This window comes from Schistocerca serialis, chromosome 6, assembly GCF_023864345.2.
Source record: "Schistocerca serialis cubense isolate TAMUIC-IGC-003099 chromosome 6, iqSchSeri2.2, whole genome shotgun sequence".
NCBI classification, from domain to species: domain Eukaryota; kingdom Metazoa; phylum Arthropoda; class Insecta; order Orthoptera; family Acrididae; genus Schistocerca; species Schistocerca serialis.
In genome coordinates, this window is record NC_064643.1 from 729,196,526 (window position 1) to 729,213,488 (window position 16,963).

The 16,963-nt window shown below is 37.8% G+C and overlaps 1 protein-coding gene across 3 annotated transcripts in view; it reads left to right on the forward strand.

Annotated features, from left to right (window-relative positions):
- Nucleotides 1-16,963, forward strand: part of LOC126483941 (S1 RNA-binding domain-containing protein 1) — a 265,993-nt gene that overhangs the window by 181,154 nt on the left and 67,876 nt on the right. For all 3 annotated transcript variants that reach the window (XM_050107228.1, XM_050107227.1, XM_050107229.1), the window contains 2 exons: nt 8,191-8,390; nt 15,645-15,834. In XM_050107228.1, coding sequence (XP_049963185.1) covers nt 8,191-8,390; nt 15,645-15,834 — 390 coding nt within the window. The remainder of the gene's footprint in view (nt 1-8,190; nt 8,391-15,644; nt 15,835-16,963) is intronic.

Consider the following 16,963-nt stretch of genomic DNA (forward strand, 5'->3'; position numbering starts at 1 on the left):
CTTGCACTAATGTCTCCCATCTCATCTTCATCTACATCATCTTCCATTTCTGTAATATTGCCCTCAAGTACATCTCCCTTGTATAAGACTCTATATAGTCCTTCCACTTTTCAACTTTCCCTTCTTTGCTTGAGACTGCTTTACGATCTAAGTTCTTGATATTCATACAGCTGCTTCTATTTTCTCCGAAGGCTTCTTTAATTTTCCCGTAGGCAGTGTCTATCTTTCCTCTTGTGAAATGTGCTAAATCCTTACATTTGTCCTCTAACCATTCCTGCTTAGCCATTTTGCACTTCCTGTTGATCTCATTTTTAGACGTTTTATTTCCTTTAGCCTGTTTCATTTACAATGTTTTCATATTTTCTCCTTTCGTGAATTAAATTCAGTTACTCATATGTCACCTAGGATTTTTACTAGCCCTCGTCTTTTTACATACTTGATCCTCTGCTGCCTTTATAATTTTATTTCTCAAGACACCCATTCTTCTTCCACTGTATTCCTTTCCCCTATTCTTGTCAATTGTCCCCTAATGCTTCCTCAGAGACTGTCAGAAATGTCTGGTTCTGAAGTCTAATGTTTAAAATTTAGTTCACAATTTTCACTTACTATGAAACATTTAATGTAACAACTTAATTCATTTTCTAATGTACAGTGAAACATATCCTGTTCTGCTGAACAGAGGTTCACGAATATGTATCAGATACAGAAAAAAGAAAACTGGTTTAAATCTCCAGAGACCCGTACAAGATGGAAAAGTTCCACTCATCTCTTCTTCAGAGCTTCTGCGGTGCCGTGCAAACTTCCACTCATGGCTTTGGCCAGAGTCTGTTCACTGTTAGCGGTATGCAGCATGTAAGGCATTATACAACACGCTGTTCCGAAGATTAACTGGGAAACATGCTTAATCTGCTACACAATTTTTTATTTTATTTTTATTTTTGTATTCATTTGTTTGGGGGGGGGGTCAGTATTTTGACTGTTTTGATGCAGCCCACCACAAATTAATCTCCTAAGCCAAACCCTCATCTCAGAGTAACACTTGCACCCAACATCCTTCACCATTTGTTGGATATATTCCAACCTCTCGTCTCCTTTATGGTATTTACCCACAACAGCTCCCTAAAGCACCCTGAAAGTTTTTCCTTAGTGTATTCACACATGTCCTTTCATCCCGTCCCTTCTTCTCTTTAGTGTTTTTCTCATGTTCCTCTCCTTGACAATTCTGAGGGAACCCCTCTTCATTTCTTATCAGTCTACTTAATTTTCAACATGATTCTGTAGCACCACATCTCAAATACTTCTTATTTTCTTCTTTCCCAGTTTTCCCACAGTCCAAGTTTCAGTTCCATATAGTGTTACTCTCCAAATGTACATTCTTAGAAATTTCTTCTTCAAATTAGGGGTGATGCTTGACACTACTACACCTTCCTTAATGAGGAATCTCCTCCATACCTATGCTAATCTGCTTCTTGTTTCCTTCTTTCTTCATCCTTCATGTGCTATTTTGCTTCCAAGGCAGTACAATTTATTTACTTTATCTACTTCGTGGTCCCCAGTTTTGATGCTAAGTTTATTGTTAATCTTATTTCTGACACTCCTCATTACTATTGCCTTTCTTCAAGTCCCTCTCTGTCTGTACCTTGTGCTCATGAGACTATTAATTACATTTAACAGGTGTGTAGTTCCTTCTCAATTTCACTGATAATAACCCTGCCAAAAGTGAATCATATCATTGATATCCTTTTTCCCTGAATATTTCTTCTTCAGTTGTTTAGAGTGAAGAGTAGAATGAAGATGAATTCATGTCTTATACCATTTCTAAAATGAGCATTTTGTTCTTGGTCTTCCAGTTTTACTTTTCCGTATTGTTTCTTACACATATTGTATATTACACTCATTGTTGTATAGCTTACACCTATTTCTCTAAGAATTTCTAACACTTGCACCATTTTACATTGTCGAACCTTTTTTCTAAGTCGACACGTTCTATGAAAACATATTGATCTTTCTAAGTCTTGCTTCATCTGTCAGGCACAGTGTCAAAGCTGCATATCTGATGCCTTTACCTTTCCTAAAGCCAAATTGATTGTCATATAGCAGATCCTACACTATTAAATCAGTTGCCAGCTTAGACTAACATTTTGAATAAAATATTGTTTAACATCATAAAGAAGAGATTTGTCTTTAACAATATGCACAGATGCACCTGAGTCTAAAATCCATTCCAGTTGACGATTGCCAGATTTCCAAAAGAATAGGAACATGAGAGTGCCTTACCTTTTATTATTGGTCCCTCTCTTTGGGCTATCAGCAACATACCTCTTTTGCTGCGAGTCTGACCTTAGATTTACTTTTTGTTTGCACTGAGATGCAATATTCCCCCCCCCCCCCCCCTCCCTTTCTGACATCTACAGCACCTTACTGATTTCTTCTTTTTGTTTTTTGAATAAAGAGCAGATGTAGTTTCCTTCTCCAATACATGACAGCTTGAAGTACCCTTTACATCCTGTATGATTTTCACTTTAACAATGTCGTCCAGAGCTTTCCAGCCACCTTTCGGGCAGTGATCTCAAACCCAATGTTTCTCATTAGGTTCAATGTGCCTATTATTTTGTTGATGTATTCGTCTAGACTCTTGCATTTGTCCAGCTGAGTGGTAATTAACTCACGTAATAATCCTACTTTCCTTGTAAGACCTCCATCCTCAAATGCACTTAATAATTTGTCCCAAACTTCTTTCACTGTTGCAGCTTTTTCAATGTGAACATAATTCACTGAGTCAACGAGTAATATCAACTTTGATTTTGCTTTCCTATCAATACTTGAATAATTCTGAACTGTGGATTTCATTGTCCCCTGCACCACATCCCATATGTCATCCAAACGTAAATACACTTCTACTGAAAATTTCCAAATTTGGATAGTTTGCATGACTTGTAAGTCTTTCAATCTGTGAAATTTGCACCGCACTCATTTTAACAGTAACTTTGATCTTTCTTAACATAGAAAATAATATTGAAGAATAATACAAAAGAGTTGCATTCCTCTTGTAAGCATAACTTGTACTTCACTTAAGTGCATTACTTGGAACTTCTCCAATACTTTCTCACTGGCCGTGCGGTTAAAGGCGCTGCAGTCTGGAACCGCAAGACCGCTACGGTCGCAGGTTCGAATCCTGCCTCGGGCATGGATGTTTGTGATGTCCTTAGGTTAGTTAGGTTTAACTAGTTCTAAGTTCTAGGGGACTAATGACCTCAGCAGTTGAGTCCCATAGTACTCAGAGCCATTTGAACCAATACTTTCTCACTACTATATTATGGATATACTTATTCCAAATGCGTCGCTGGGCCTGTAACCTATTAGAGTCGGCACAGTTGAATAAGTAATAGTGAATAAAAGACATTTAGTGCCAGTAACTATATTTGCACTTCCAGGTAAAATACATCGAACACAACAACCAAGGAACATTGTATTACACACACAAAACTCAGAGCATACAATAGCACCAGAGGTCTATTATGTTTCACATGATGAACTTTGCCGCCATCTCACACGAAATATATTGTTCACAAAATTCCAACAAATCTGATTGTGAAAAGATCCCTGCTTCTCTATTCTTTCCAAGGTCACCTGTGTTCGCATAAATAAAATTAGTTTTTTTCCTCCCATAAAGAAATTATTACCACATCCATGTATCTTTTGTTCAGAGGTAGCTGAATGACTCACATGCAAAATATGCTACGTATTGTTGCACTGCTGCAGTTCAAATGCGTTCTATTAAATAGAGCCACATGGTGCCAAGCTGCTCTGCTGTAGTGCAGTTCTGCTCAGTGTGGTCTTGCCTTTAGAGTTCTGAATTCCTGCTGCTGGTTTTCACATAATTCATTTGCTACTCATGAGAAACCTTCACGTAAAAAGTATTTGTATATAATGACACTCGCACAACTTCCTTAATTTCAGTAAGCAGTACTTATAAACTTCTGTTAATATCTTCTGTCAACCATCTGTTATCTTTGATAAGATGTCTTTCAATTAGTTTTAATTGTTTACTAATTGTTAATTATGTTTTGTTGAATTTAGTATTTTAATATTCCCTGACATCTAGTTATGATATGGAATGTATCAGTAGGTTTACACATAAGATATATTCTCTCTGTGAAAACATGACTGCATGCTGGCCATTAACATAGCTGTTTTGAAGTTAAACTTTGTATTTTTGCAGTCTGACGTTAATTATGCTATAACAATGCCCCTCTCTTCTATTAACTTACAGAATGAAATCACTATGTTGAAACACATTGCCAACAACAAAGGAAGCAGGCAAAATTTAGCAGACCATATCCTCAGTAACGAAACCACAAAAAAAAAAAAAAAAAAAAAAAAAAAAATCTTCTGCACGCTATGAGAACTGTTGAGTATCCGTTCTCTAATTCAAGTATCTACAAAATGATTTGCAGTAACTGCCCCAGTTATTATATAGGACAAATAGGTAGAACAATCAAAGTGAGATACAAGAAGATCTATCGGGAAAGAAAGGTGATAATATACACCATTCCATCTTCATGGAATGTGTGCATATTGTTGATTATGCTGTGAAGGATTTAAATGATACCGTAATTCTACCCAACAAGATAAAAGGGAGGAAATTAGATTTATGGCAAGAACTTGAAATTTTCAAACATTTAGCGAACAATGACAGTAGTATTTTAAACAGTTAACTTCAGATTGCAAATAGACATTTCCTGAAGGCATTGTGCCAGTAATTGTGCCACTACTTCTGGCTGGTTAGCCAATTTACTGCTTGCTGTTGGCCTCCACATGATGTTTGTTTTCTTCAGAATTCTACTTTGTTATGAATCCTACTTTCAGTTTGTAATTTCACATAACATACTTTGTAATTCATAACTACTTTCTCAGTTTTATTATTTCATTTATAATGTACCGTCTTGATTCATCCCCTCTTCCCCCATCCCCAACCCACTTTTTTATTGTATTTTAATCTGCTTATACCTTCCATTTTTAAGTGTCCAGTTCATTCAAGTGATGTACTTACTGCTAAGTGCAGCTATATATATTCTGTTTCTATTCACAGTTTACGCTGCATTCTGCTTTGCTTTCCTCAGATGCTACTGCTAGATTTTAATTTGTTCACATAGCATGCTTAATCATTCACAGCTACTTTACCTGGTATATTACCTCATAGGTTATAATTACCCCACCCCACCCCAACCCCCAACCCCTCACCACCTTTTTTGCTTGTATTGTAATCTGTAAATTCCCTCCTTTTTGTAAATATCTTTTATTTTAAGTTAATTGAGAGCTGCTTGATACGGCTTCATGTATTTATGCCTTTTTACACAAAGTTGACATGTGCTACAAAGTGTATTGTTTTAGATACTGTTATTTGGCACATTCCTGTATTTATTTAACAGTTCTTCTTGTGCTGCTTTCTGCATGTATGTGCAAACAATTAACACTTTTGCCTAAGCCTACTTCTTCTTTACATACCATATGACTTTAATGCCTACCCCCTTTTTCTTATTCTGATTTAATTCTAGCCATTAACCATTTTACTTACTGAACTAGGTACTCACTGCTCAGTGTGGCTATGCACATAGTCATTCACGCAATAAGTGCCACATACCTTAGTTTATCTATGGCTAGTGCCTGAGTGTCTTTGTCAGTCAGCATGTCACCGGCCTTGTCTGTGCCACATTAAATGCCTTTTGGATCCAATGTCACGTGTGTTTTATTTTAAATGTTTTATGACAAATCCCAACAGTGTGTGCCATGCTAAATGTCTGCTGGATCCAGTGTCACTTGATTTTCAAATGTGCAACAAAACTCAACAGTATTGGGCTGCAACCTTCAGTTATGGATTTTAACTGTTGATATCTGTGGTTGATGAGCACTTCATACTAGACAAGAGCCTTTTGGCTCGAACATCTGTTGTTGTCAATATGTGATTCTATGAGTGAGTATGCATGTCTTTAAAAGATTTGTAATTTTTGTTTATTGAATTTAGTTCCTTCTTTGTATGACATTTGTAACTATCTTGTAATAATTTGTTCAATAGTTCTATTTTCGTTTTGAAGAAGATAAATTTATATTTGTCGAAACCATGGTTCACAATTGATAAACACTTAGTTCTTCAATGGTTTGGCTGTTATTTTCCAATTTTATCAAAATTTTTGCAAAATCTTAATACACAACAACAGTTAATAAATATAACCCAACCACATATAGATACTATGTATACAGAAATTCATCTGTGAAGTAGGGACAGTATCCTTACAGCATGTTTCTTTGTGATCAGTACATTGAGTCAGTGTGTTGCTGAATTCAAGTATTTGAGAAGATCTATTATACAATACCTGACAAAAAGAGGAACGAATCGTGAAGGGAATGAGAAAATGAAATGCAACTTCACAGGTTGAAGGATATGTGGTGTTACTTCATAGCTATGATTACAAAATTGAGTTTAATTTATAAAGAACTGGATTGTATGATCCCGCTTATAAGCTCGGCATTGCACCCCCTCTCAACTGGATGAATGCACTGATTTAGTTGGGGAGAGTGTCATAAAGATGATGTATTCTTACATGAGGCAAGCTGGTCCACTGCTGCTGTAACTGATCCTTGATATCCTGAAAAGTGAAACTGGGACAGAGTTGATGTCCGAGATGGTCCCACACATGTTCTATCAGGGACAGATCTTGAGATCTTGCTGGCTACGGAAGTACCCAAACATCACGCAGACAGTTCATAGAGACATGTGCCATGTATGGGTGAGCATTATCCTGTTGAAAATGGCACCATGTATATTGTCACATGAGATAGTACACATGAGGATGCAGGATGTCTGTGATGTAACATTGTGCTGCCAGAGTTCCCTCATCACTATCAGCCAATGGCTCCCTACACAACAACACCAGAGGTAACACCATTGTGACTCTCCAAAACATGGAAAGAATGGGACATCTTACCAGGTCGACTCCATACTTACCATGAAGGTAGTGCAGAGCAGCAACTCATTGTTGAATACAGTGTGACACCATCAATCAGCAGTCCATGCTTCACAGCCATGGAACCACTCCATACACAGCCATTTGTGTTGTGGTGTTAACGGCAGCCTCATATGGTACGGTAATCCCCTAGTCCAGCTGCTGCTAGTTTCCAACCAATGTGCAGGATGTTGCAGGGAATCCATTACTTACTATCAGACGACAAGCACAAATGTGAACGAGTTACAGTGTACTTGGTACACAGTATGGAATTCTGCCCATGTGGTGATCAAATATGGTCAACCAGAACCTTGATTATGGTTATGCCTGACCTCACATTAGTATGAAGTCCCACACTAGACCACTGTCACATCTGAGTGATCCAAAAATCGAAATGCTACACAATTCAACCAACCATACAACTAGAGACCCACAATGAGGGTCCTTTCAAAATGTCACACATCCTGTCTCACATGTTACATGGCATCTCTGTGTTGTCCTCAGTGAGCAATCAACATCTGATGCTGTTCTTGCTTCTTATGTACCCTACCAGGCCTAGTAACAATGCTAATGCACTCTGGTGGCTGTTCTGTATGTCACAGAGACTTGTAACTCTTAATCATTTACATACCTGCCAATGGTGTATATGTGTATTATGTTGTATTGACATTCAACCATGTCTTCTGGGTGTTCCTTCTTCTTCTTCTTCTTCTTCTTCTTTTTCCCCGTTTGTTGTAGTTTGATGTCAGAGGTAGTCGCATCTGTTCTCATAATAAACAGTTTGTGTGTCTGTACTAGGTTGTAGTTTTTAAGTTGTAACTTGCCTGATGTTGACTCCATCATTTTGATTTTACTGTTGCTCATTCCTTGTCTCTGTATTTTTGTTTCTAACAGCTATATTTTCTTCATTGTTTATCGTATTTACTTACATACATTATCTCTATTTGATTCTATCTGTGTCATTCATAGTTTCTTCACTAATTTGTTTTTGTGTTCTGTACGAAGCTATCTGCAATTATTGATTCCATAATTTATAGGGCAATTTATGTTGTTTTGCTTTCAAAAATTTTATATAATTACTCAGTTGTCATACCTTCTACCAGAACTCTTCTACTATAATAATTATTAACTGCTTTGCCTAAGTCCTCCTCTTCCACCTCCTTGATTCATGAATGTTATTTTGCAGGTGTGAAGTAATAGCCTTGGGTAATGGTACGGCGTGTCGGGAGACAGAGGAATATTTGTCACGGTTGATCTCCTGTGGTTGGTTCAAGCCATTTAATGTATCATTTGTAATTGTTAGTGAACAAGGTGCCAGTATTTACTCATGCAGTCCTCAGGCCAAAAAGGAGTTCCCTACAATGGATCCCAATTTAATTAGTGCAGGTAATAGATGCAAAATTTATTTTTTATTGTTTTAAAGGGAAATATTGTCATGTTAACAGAAACTTCCATCAGTTCTTGGTAGAACAACATTACAATAATTGAAAAGCACCAGTTTGCTTTTGTTCCACAGTATAGTGTGGAAATATTGTCAGATACCATACTTTTCTTTTCTATTTCCAATTCCTTAAAAAATTGTCATGATAACAGAAGAAAATATGTTGCATGATCTGATAACAATTTTGGCCCTGCACGACTTCAGTGTTGTGGTATCTAATATCCCTGTGAGGTGATTATAACTGTATTTGGATATTCATTATTCTTTTTGCTATGACACATGCTGAGCGCAGTGTGCCCCTGTATTTATTTATTAAAAAAAAAAAAAACCTTCCATCCAGTCACCAATTATATATTCCTTCTGTTTGGGGAAAAATTATATATATTTTTTAACTTTAGCTTAACTAATAAGCAATGCTGAATAGTAACAGTTCTTTAATACGCTGTGAGCTGACCTATCAGGATCTCTGCTTTAAAGATATTGATGCATATAGAGTGTTATGAGAGAAATAATTTCATTATTTTTCCAAAAATATGTTTTGAAAAATCTTTAACTGGAATCTTAACTGATTCACATCTGAGTTCCACTTTAATTGTCTGACCTATTATTATTATGAAAAGAAAAGTTGCCATTCATCATATAGCGGATATGCTGAGTCGCAGATGGGGACAATAAAGAGACTGTGATAAATTAGCTTTCGGCAAGTATGGCCTATCTGTGACTCGGCATCTCCGCTATACCGTGAGTGGCAACTTTCCTTTTCTTAATATTGTTACGTTCCATCCTGGATTGTCCATTGTTTGATCTACTATTGTTTTATATTATTGCTGCTTTCATATTTACTTCAATATTGCAAAAAGTGGTAAGAGATATAAATTCTTCTAGGTACAATTACAAAGTAATTCCTGCTGGACAACTAGATCTTTACATTGCACAATTTGTTCACTATTATCCAAGATCGCATTGAAAGTATTCCCATGCCCAGTCTGTGCTTAGAATTAAAATATGCTTTCGTTAATATGCAGTCTTGTACTTTACCAAATTGTCAAGCCTGGCTCCACCTTCATTAAAAAAATCATTTAGTCCATTTTTTCCACAAACCAAAGAATGGAATTTAGTTCTTCACAAGCAACATAAGAATTACAACTGTTACCGTTCATTGCCTGGAGTTCATGGATGCGATATCTTTGTCTCGCAGCAGCATCTGTGACCCAGGTTCTGTCTTGTAGCTGGCTCAGCTTTCGCCACATTCAACCATTACACAATACATGGGACAGAATAATTAGAACTACAATTATCATTTATAGTAAAGTAAAAGTTCATTCTTTTCCTAATTCTTATATAAAAAAAGGGCTATTTAATGGTGTGACCATCTGAGTGGTGGAAATGTACTATTAACCCATTGATATCAGGAGGACAAAGTGGTATCTTACATAGCTTCCCCCATCTCCAACCTCGGAATGTTGAATAACAAGACAACAATAATTGTTACCACAATAAGCATAGATATTTTCAACAATAAGATGGAGAATTCCATAAATAATTTTATTGTCTTATTTTCCTTTCAAGAAGTTTTGTCAGCTGGGGGAAACGAGCAATAGCTGTTACTTTAGAAACTGTATTTTTCCATTGTGGTATACCTTAACCTCAGGGCTTTACTGTGTGTAGATAAGAAGTCCACATATAGTAAAATCTTTTAACAAATCTTCGACGTATCATTTTATCAGATGTCGTACCATTTATCACTTCGTCAAATCAGTTTTTATTTTGATAAAACTGAGAGGTGTTTCACACTTTTACAACTCTGTCTTAGTACTTTCCCTCTTCCTCTCACATGAATGGCTACCTACACCAGTGAGTCTGTGAGCATCTTTCAATCATAGATTACAATTATTAAACTTCCTCATCTTATGAGCTCTACATATCAATATAATTTCACATTTCTGTAGGGTTATGCGTCTTTATCTATAAGGTGCTCTGTTAGCAAAATGCACTTCGATTTACAATCATCTTCCTACAAGCATGACCAACATACTTTCATTACCATCACAAGCAACTCAGCTTGGTGACACAACATCACTGTAGATCCAGAAATCCCGCCTGGCATTGCAGTCTATTCATCCTCCCATCATACTATCTTGTTACTAATTCACAAACTCCTTTTCTCCAGATTATCCATCTCACTGAGAAACGTATCCTTGGATTTTTACTTTTCTATTCAATTACCCTAATAAGAATATAACAAGGTCATCCATGTACCCAACAAACCTTAAATTATTATTGCCAGCCCTTCTGATTCATAAACCCATCCCCTATTTCCGTAATTTTTGTACATGAAACAACCAACTTGGCACTAGGACATTCTCAGTAGTTTTATTCACATGACTCATTCTGAAGACAAACACCTCTCCAATTACTTGTTGTTACCACAGGCAGCAGAATAACTAATTGTTGTCCCCTCATATTTATTATCAGTCACCCTCAGACAGTCCTGCCTCCCCCAAATTGACACTTCCTAAGAATTATATTTTTCACCCACTTAGCCTCACACTGTGAAAGCAAAATCAAATTGCATTGCATTATGTACAAAACTTATAAAAAATTGATGTGTGGGATGGCCACTATAAAGAGTTTGTATAGCACGATGAACATACGGTAGCTAGTTTTTTGATCAAGTCTCCTACACTGTCCCCAATTTGTTTCATACTGCATTTGTATGACCTCAGTTTTGTAGCCTCTATACTATAGTCAAGACGGATCCATTGCGGTCTGGCAGTTCTTTATAAAATATTTGTCATCGTCGTAAATTCCAGCACATTTTTATTATTGCAGTAACTTTACTTAACAAAACATGGTCCCTCGGTACATGCACCTTTACCATTTTTACCTGTGGGAGTAACCTAATTTGTTCTTGTAATTCAGCGAAAATATTGTAGCTGCACTGCCCTTCAGTTTAAAATGCATATATTTCTTCAAATTCTGCATACTGTACAAGTTTGCCAGTCTTCCCAATTTCATATTGGCTAATATTAACACTTCAGGATGTGTAATTGTCACTACTACAAAGAAAGCCCACATTGTCAAAATAAAAATTAAAAAAAATAATAATAATAATACCCACCAAATGGCGGCAGGGGAACATACACACAAAAGGATTTAACATTCATAAGCTTTCGGAGCCAGTGGCTCCTTCTTCTGGCAATGGAGTTGAAAGGAAGGAAGAGGGGTGAAGGAAAAGGACTGGAGAGATTTAGGAAAAGGGGTACAGTTTAGAAAAGTCACCCAGAACCCGGGGTCAGGGAAGACTTGCCATGCCTGGCCTCTAACTGAAAAATTCTCTGATTCGATTAATATGTATGTTTTTATGTTTCACAGTGCTATAAGCCTGCTTGGCCCTCAAAATCCAATCTGAAGTGGGCCATCTTCATTTCGTAACCCTCATGCACTGCTTTGATTTCCTTCTTTACTGATGACAAATTCTGTAACTCCTAATTTAAAATTGGCAATTCATGTTTTATATCACATTATGAATGTTTTAATCCGTTCATTTGTTCCATAATTTGCTTAAACATCTCACATCTGTTCCCCTCCACCACTTTAAAGTCAGCTGATTGAAGTTCACTGCTACGAAAACAACAAAGGGCGAAAAATTCAGTCCTCCTATGAACCCTCAACCTACATCGGACCCACACGACTTGGTGGCCACAGCCGACTTTAAGGCTACGCGATGACCACAGTAAGGTGTGCACATCTGTTTCCCCAGCTGAACATTGCTGGTGTAAAAATTCTTTAATATGCTGCTTGCTGGCCTATCAATATCTTTGCTTCAAAAATACTGATACATAGACAGCGGTATGAGAGAAATAATGAAATTATTTTTTCCAAAAATGTATTTAAAAAATCTTCAACTGGTATTTTAACTGAGTTGTATATTGCCTTTCATTTTTAATTGCTTGACCTATTATTATTTAAATATTATTGCTGCATTCATGGAAGTACATTCAGTTCAATATTTCAGAAAGCGTCAATAAATATAAAGTAATTGCTGCAGGACTGCTTGAGCTTTATTTTGCACAATTTGTATACTAATCGGTGTGGTGTTGAGTCAAAACATGCATCTAACTACTTACTTTCCAAACTATGCTTACCCGTCACAAAGAAAAAATAAAGCCAAAATCAGAGCTTTCCCTAGTTGACACCGCCATTTTGCAATCTACTGTAAAGAAGCAAACTACCTTCTTCAGGTGTTTTGCCATCTAACTATTCTCTAACATTCCCCAAAACAAAATTCTAAGAGTCTGCTAATCATATTCACACACCACATCAATGCTGAGAATTAAAATTTGCTCCCTTTAGTATCTTCTTGTGTATGCTTGTTTCTTACTGAGTTTCCAGTGCTTGCTCTGACTTCAAGATAAAAGCTTGTGCAGTCAGTTGATTCTGCAGACTGAGGAATATATTTTAACTCTTCACAAGCATTGTAAGAATACATTACTCTCACAAGTAAATGTGATGAATAGTGAAAGCAGGCGAGATACCACATAGACATCTCACAGAAATGAAAACAACAAATAAACGGAAGTGAACTATATTACAGCCGGCCGAAGTGGCCGCGCGGTTCTGGCGCTGCAGTCTGGAACCGCGAGACCGCTACGGTCGCAGGTTCGAATCCTGCCTCGGGCATGGATGTGTGTGATGTCCTTAGGTTAGTTAGGTTTAACTAGTTCTAAGTTCTAGGGGACTAATGACCTCAGCAGTCGAGTCCCATAGTGCTCAGAGCCATTTGAACTATATTACAACAAGGGAATTCATACGAACACCTAAAATGGGCAAGGAGGCATCTCTCACTCACTCACCAGGCGTACAAATTGGGTCCTATCATATGACACATGTACTGTCACTAATGCCTTGTATAACACACCAGATGTGTTTTCCAGTGGAGGATTCAGTTGACTTGTTGCCTTGTCATCAAAGGTTTGTGGTTCCCATTCGAAAGCCCTTTCTTAGGGCTGCTAATAGAGTAGCTGTGTAAAATCAACCTTCATTACAGGTGCATTTCTTACACCTCAATGTTGTAAACAGGCGTTACACCATAACACAAGCACAAATTTGAATACAGTGAAGACCAGGAGGGGCGAAGGGGCGGGGGGGGGGGGGGGGGGGGGGGAGAGCACGAGGGAGATTTGAACATGGCTCGCCCAATTTGCCTCCCAACACCATGACCCCACGATGCTGTTGCTTCTCTTCTTTACTCAGTGTTGCAGTTGTAGCTTGGCTCATTCTCTGTTCCTATTTTGTTCTTTTTTTCACAGTTCAGTACACCTTCTTCCTGTGTTGATGCTTGATCTGTGTTCAGTTTTTGATGGGCTGTCCAGTGGGCTCTCTTGCCACTAAATCTGAGAAGGTTGCAATGTGGAGTTTCCCTTGCAAGATTTTAGGGCAGGCAACTTTCATAGGTGGTAGTCTGGACCTGTACAGAAAAAAGACTAGTAAACATGGGCCCTAAAATGCATACCTTAAGAGCTATGAGCTATCTTCAGTACTGTTAAACCCCACTCTCGTACTGCAAGCTATTTGGTTTCAATATTTTTTGGAGGAGGTAGTATGTACCAAAATGAGAAAAAAATTTCCGGTAAATATGTGTTCTAAAGTGAATACATTAAGGGCTATGCACACTTGTTCAGTACATCCGATTCATGTTTATGTTTAGATGTTTCACTAAGCACTTTGCCTACCTGGACCTCAACATCCACTCTAGAGAGTTCCATTCTCATTTCATAACCATCATGCACTGTTTCGATTTCCTTCTTTACTGATGAGAAATTCTGTACCTCCTAGTTTAAAACTGACAATTCATGTTTTTTATCTTTTGTGTACTGACCGGAGAAATTTCTACACGTGCTTTTGCGTTTTAGTAACTGTGTAATGTAGATTTACACTATCTGAATTGCCACTGTTATTTGTTTTAATTTGAAGAGCCAGTAGCCATTGCACAGAACTCAGTCAGGTGCCAACAACATCAGGAGAGTAGATTGTTTGTGTGTTCATTTTGTGAGCTTCTAAGTAAAATTGACTTACCTATTTAGATTTGTCTATGTGCCGTTGTTGTTTGGTTGTCAATGTCTCGTGTGGGGACTGTGAATACCGTGTTAAGATGCAAGCTGAATGGGGACCTGCTCACAGCTCTATGTGATGCTGGCTTCAGTCATGCAACTTGAGGCTGTTGCCAGTGGGCGTCACTGTGGGGGCAGGGTGGGGAGGGGGGGGGGGGGGGGGGGAGAAGGTGATGTGGCGATCCAAGAGATATCCAGCACGCCCCACATCTCCCTCGATCAGTCTGCTATTGTGGTCAGCCTGGTTACTGCTGACATTGAGGTTGATCCCTCACCTGTGCATGAGTGGAAGGTCATTTTAAGGTGTTGCATGCTGTGAAAGTCTTTTCAGGGGACAAATAGAAAGGCCTTCCCCGTTTTTCTTCAAACAGATGTCATGCGTATTTGTGGCTGGTAGAGATCCTGAGCCAGCTGCAATCATCTCTTCTGTTTCTTTGGAAGCCTCCAGGCATTCATAGAAGGTGGGATTATTGGCAGTTGGAGCTCAAAGTTGGGTGTGTAACAGAACCCATTAGGGATATGGTTGCCAAGGGGGGAGAGAAATTCAGTGACACTCTGCGTACATACTGAGGTGAGCCATCCCAAATGTAGACTACGTCCTTCCAAAGTCCATGAAGAGCACAGGGTGCATATTAAGTTTAGAAGAAGGAAACATTCCATGTTGTCCCAGTGACAAAACAGTAACTGGATACCTAAATTGAGGATCAGAAGTAGGATAGAGGAGAATGTTTTTCTCTAGCATGTTAGAAATCATATCTTAAAAATAATCTGCACATTACATGAAGTGTTCTATTGCTTTGCATTCTGACTATTTCATTAGTAGAACATTTTAAAAAGAGTTTGTACAGCATTTCATCTTATGACGTTTGTCTGTTTAGAACTTCTTGAACTTTAATTTGCATTGTTCTTTCCTCAAAAGTAAAAATTGTGTTTGTGGCGTTATGTATATGTTTGTTGTTGTTGTGTACTTTAGTACTCACATTCATATATTGTTTCATGGCAAGGGTGTAAAATGTTGTTGGATCTCTGTAAATTTTATGGAACTGTTGGTACCATTTCAATTACATTACTCTTCCCCGGTTACAGTTTCAGTGGCACGGAGACTGCAGGACCCTATGGCAGAACTAGTTAAGATAGAACCAAAACATCTAGGTGTTGGGATGTACCAGCATGATGTTCCTGAGAAAAAGCTAGTGGCAACTTTGGATGAAATAGTTAGTGAATGTGTCAGCTTTGTTGGAGTTGATATTAATACAGCTTCAGATTGCATCCTCAGGTAATTGGCAATTTAGAGAAAGAATATGCCATCTAATCTTATTTATAATCAAACCCCCCTCTAGCTTAGTAAATAATTTTTGCTCATTAGCTTCCTTGCCGGCCGTGGTGGCCAAGCGATTAAAGGCGCTACAGTCTGGAACCGCGCGACCGCTACGGTCGCAGGTTCGAATCCTGCCTCGGGCATGGATGTGTGTGATGTCCTTAGGTTAGTTAGGTTTAAGTAGTTCTAAGTTCTAGGGGACTGATGACCTTAGAAGTTAAGTCCCATAGTGCTCAGAGCCATTTGAACCATTAGCTTCCTTAAAAAAACTTTTCTTTTTGTAAACCATTACTTTACAAATATGCTCTGTAAACAGAGAAGTTGTAGTAACCCGTAAAATGTTATTAAACACAGATCAGTTACAATGATTATGTGTGTATAACAAGAACAATGAAAAACACACACACACACACTTTCTTTTTTTTCATCTCTGCAGCTCCTTATCACAGTTCAATGTTTCTGTTATGTACTGAGTTGTTGTCTTGACTCATTTGTATTCCACTCTGGACTTTCCTAGTATTTTATGAAAATTGTAAATTCCTTACTTTCTGTCTGTTTTACTGAAAAAATTGTATCAGATTGTGCCAGCGTCAGAATTAACATTTTCAAACAACGGAAAATCCAGGATGGAATGTAACAATATTTGAGAAGGAAAATTGCTACTCACCATATAGTGAAGATGCTGACTCTCAGACAGGCACAAAAAAAAGACTGTCACAATTATAGCTTTTGACAATTAAGGCCTTTGTCAACAACAACAACAACAACAACACACACACACACACACACACACACACACAAACGCGACAGCAGTCCCACAGGCAGTGTGGTTTGAGTTGCCTGAGAGCGTGTGTGTGTGTGTGTGTGTGTGTGTGTGTGCGCGCGCGCGCGCCATAGTAGCTGAAGGTAAATGTATTTCCACTCTCCCTGGAATGCAGTTAATTGTTACTGGCATAGCCCATATCAATTCAGGCAGGCATATTATTGAATTTAGCATATGTTAAAATGAAAGACTAAGTAAGGAACATGTAAATTTTTATTTTATTTTATTTTATTTTATTTTTTTTCCCCGTACAAAAGAAATCTG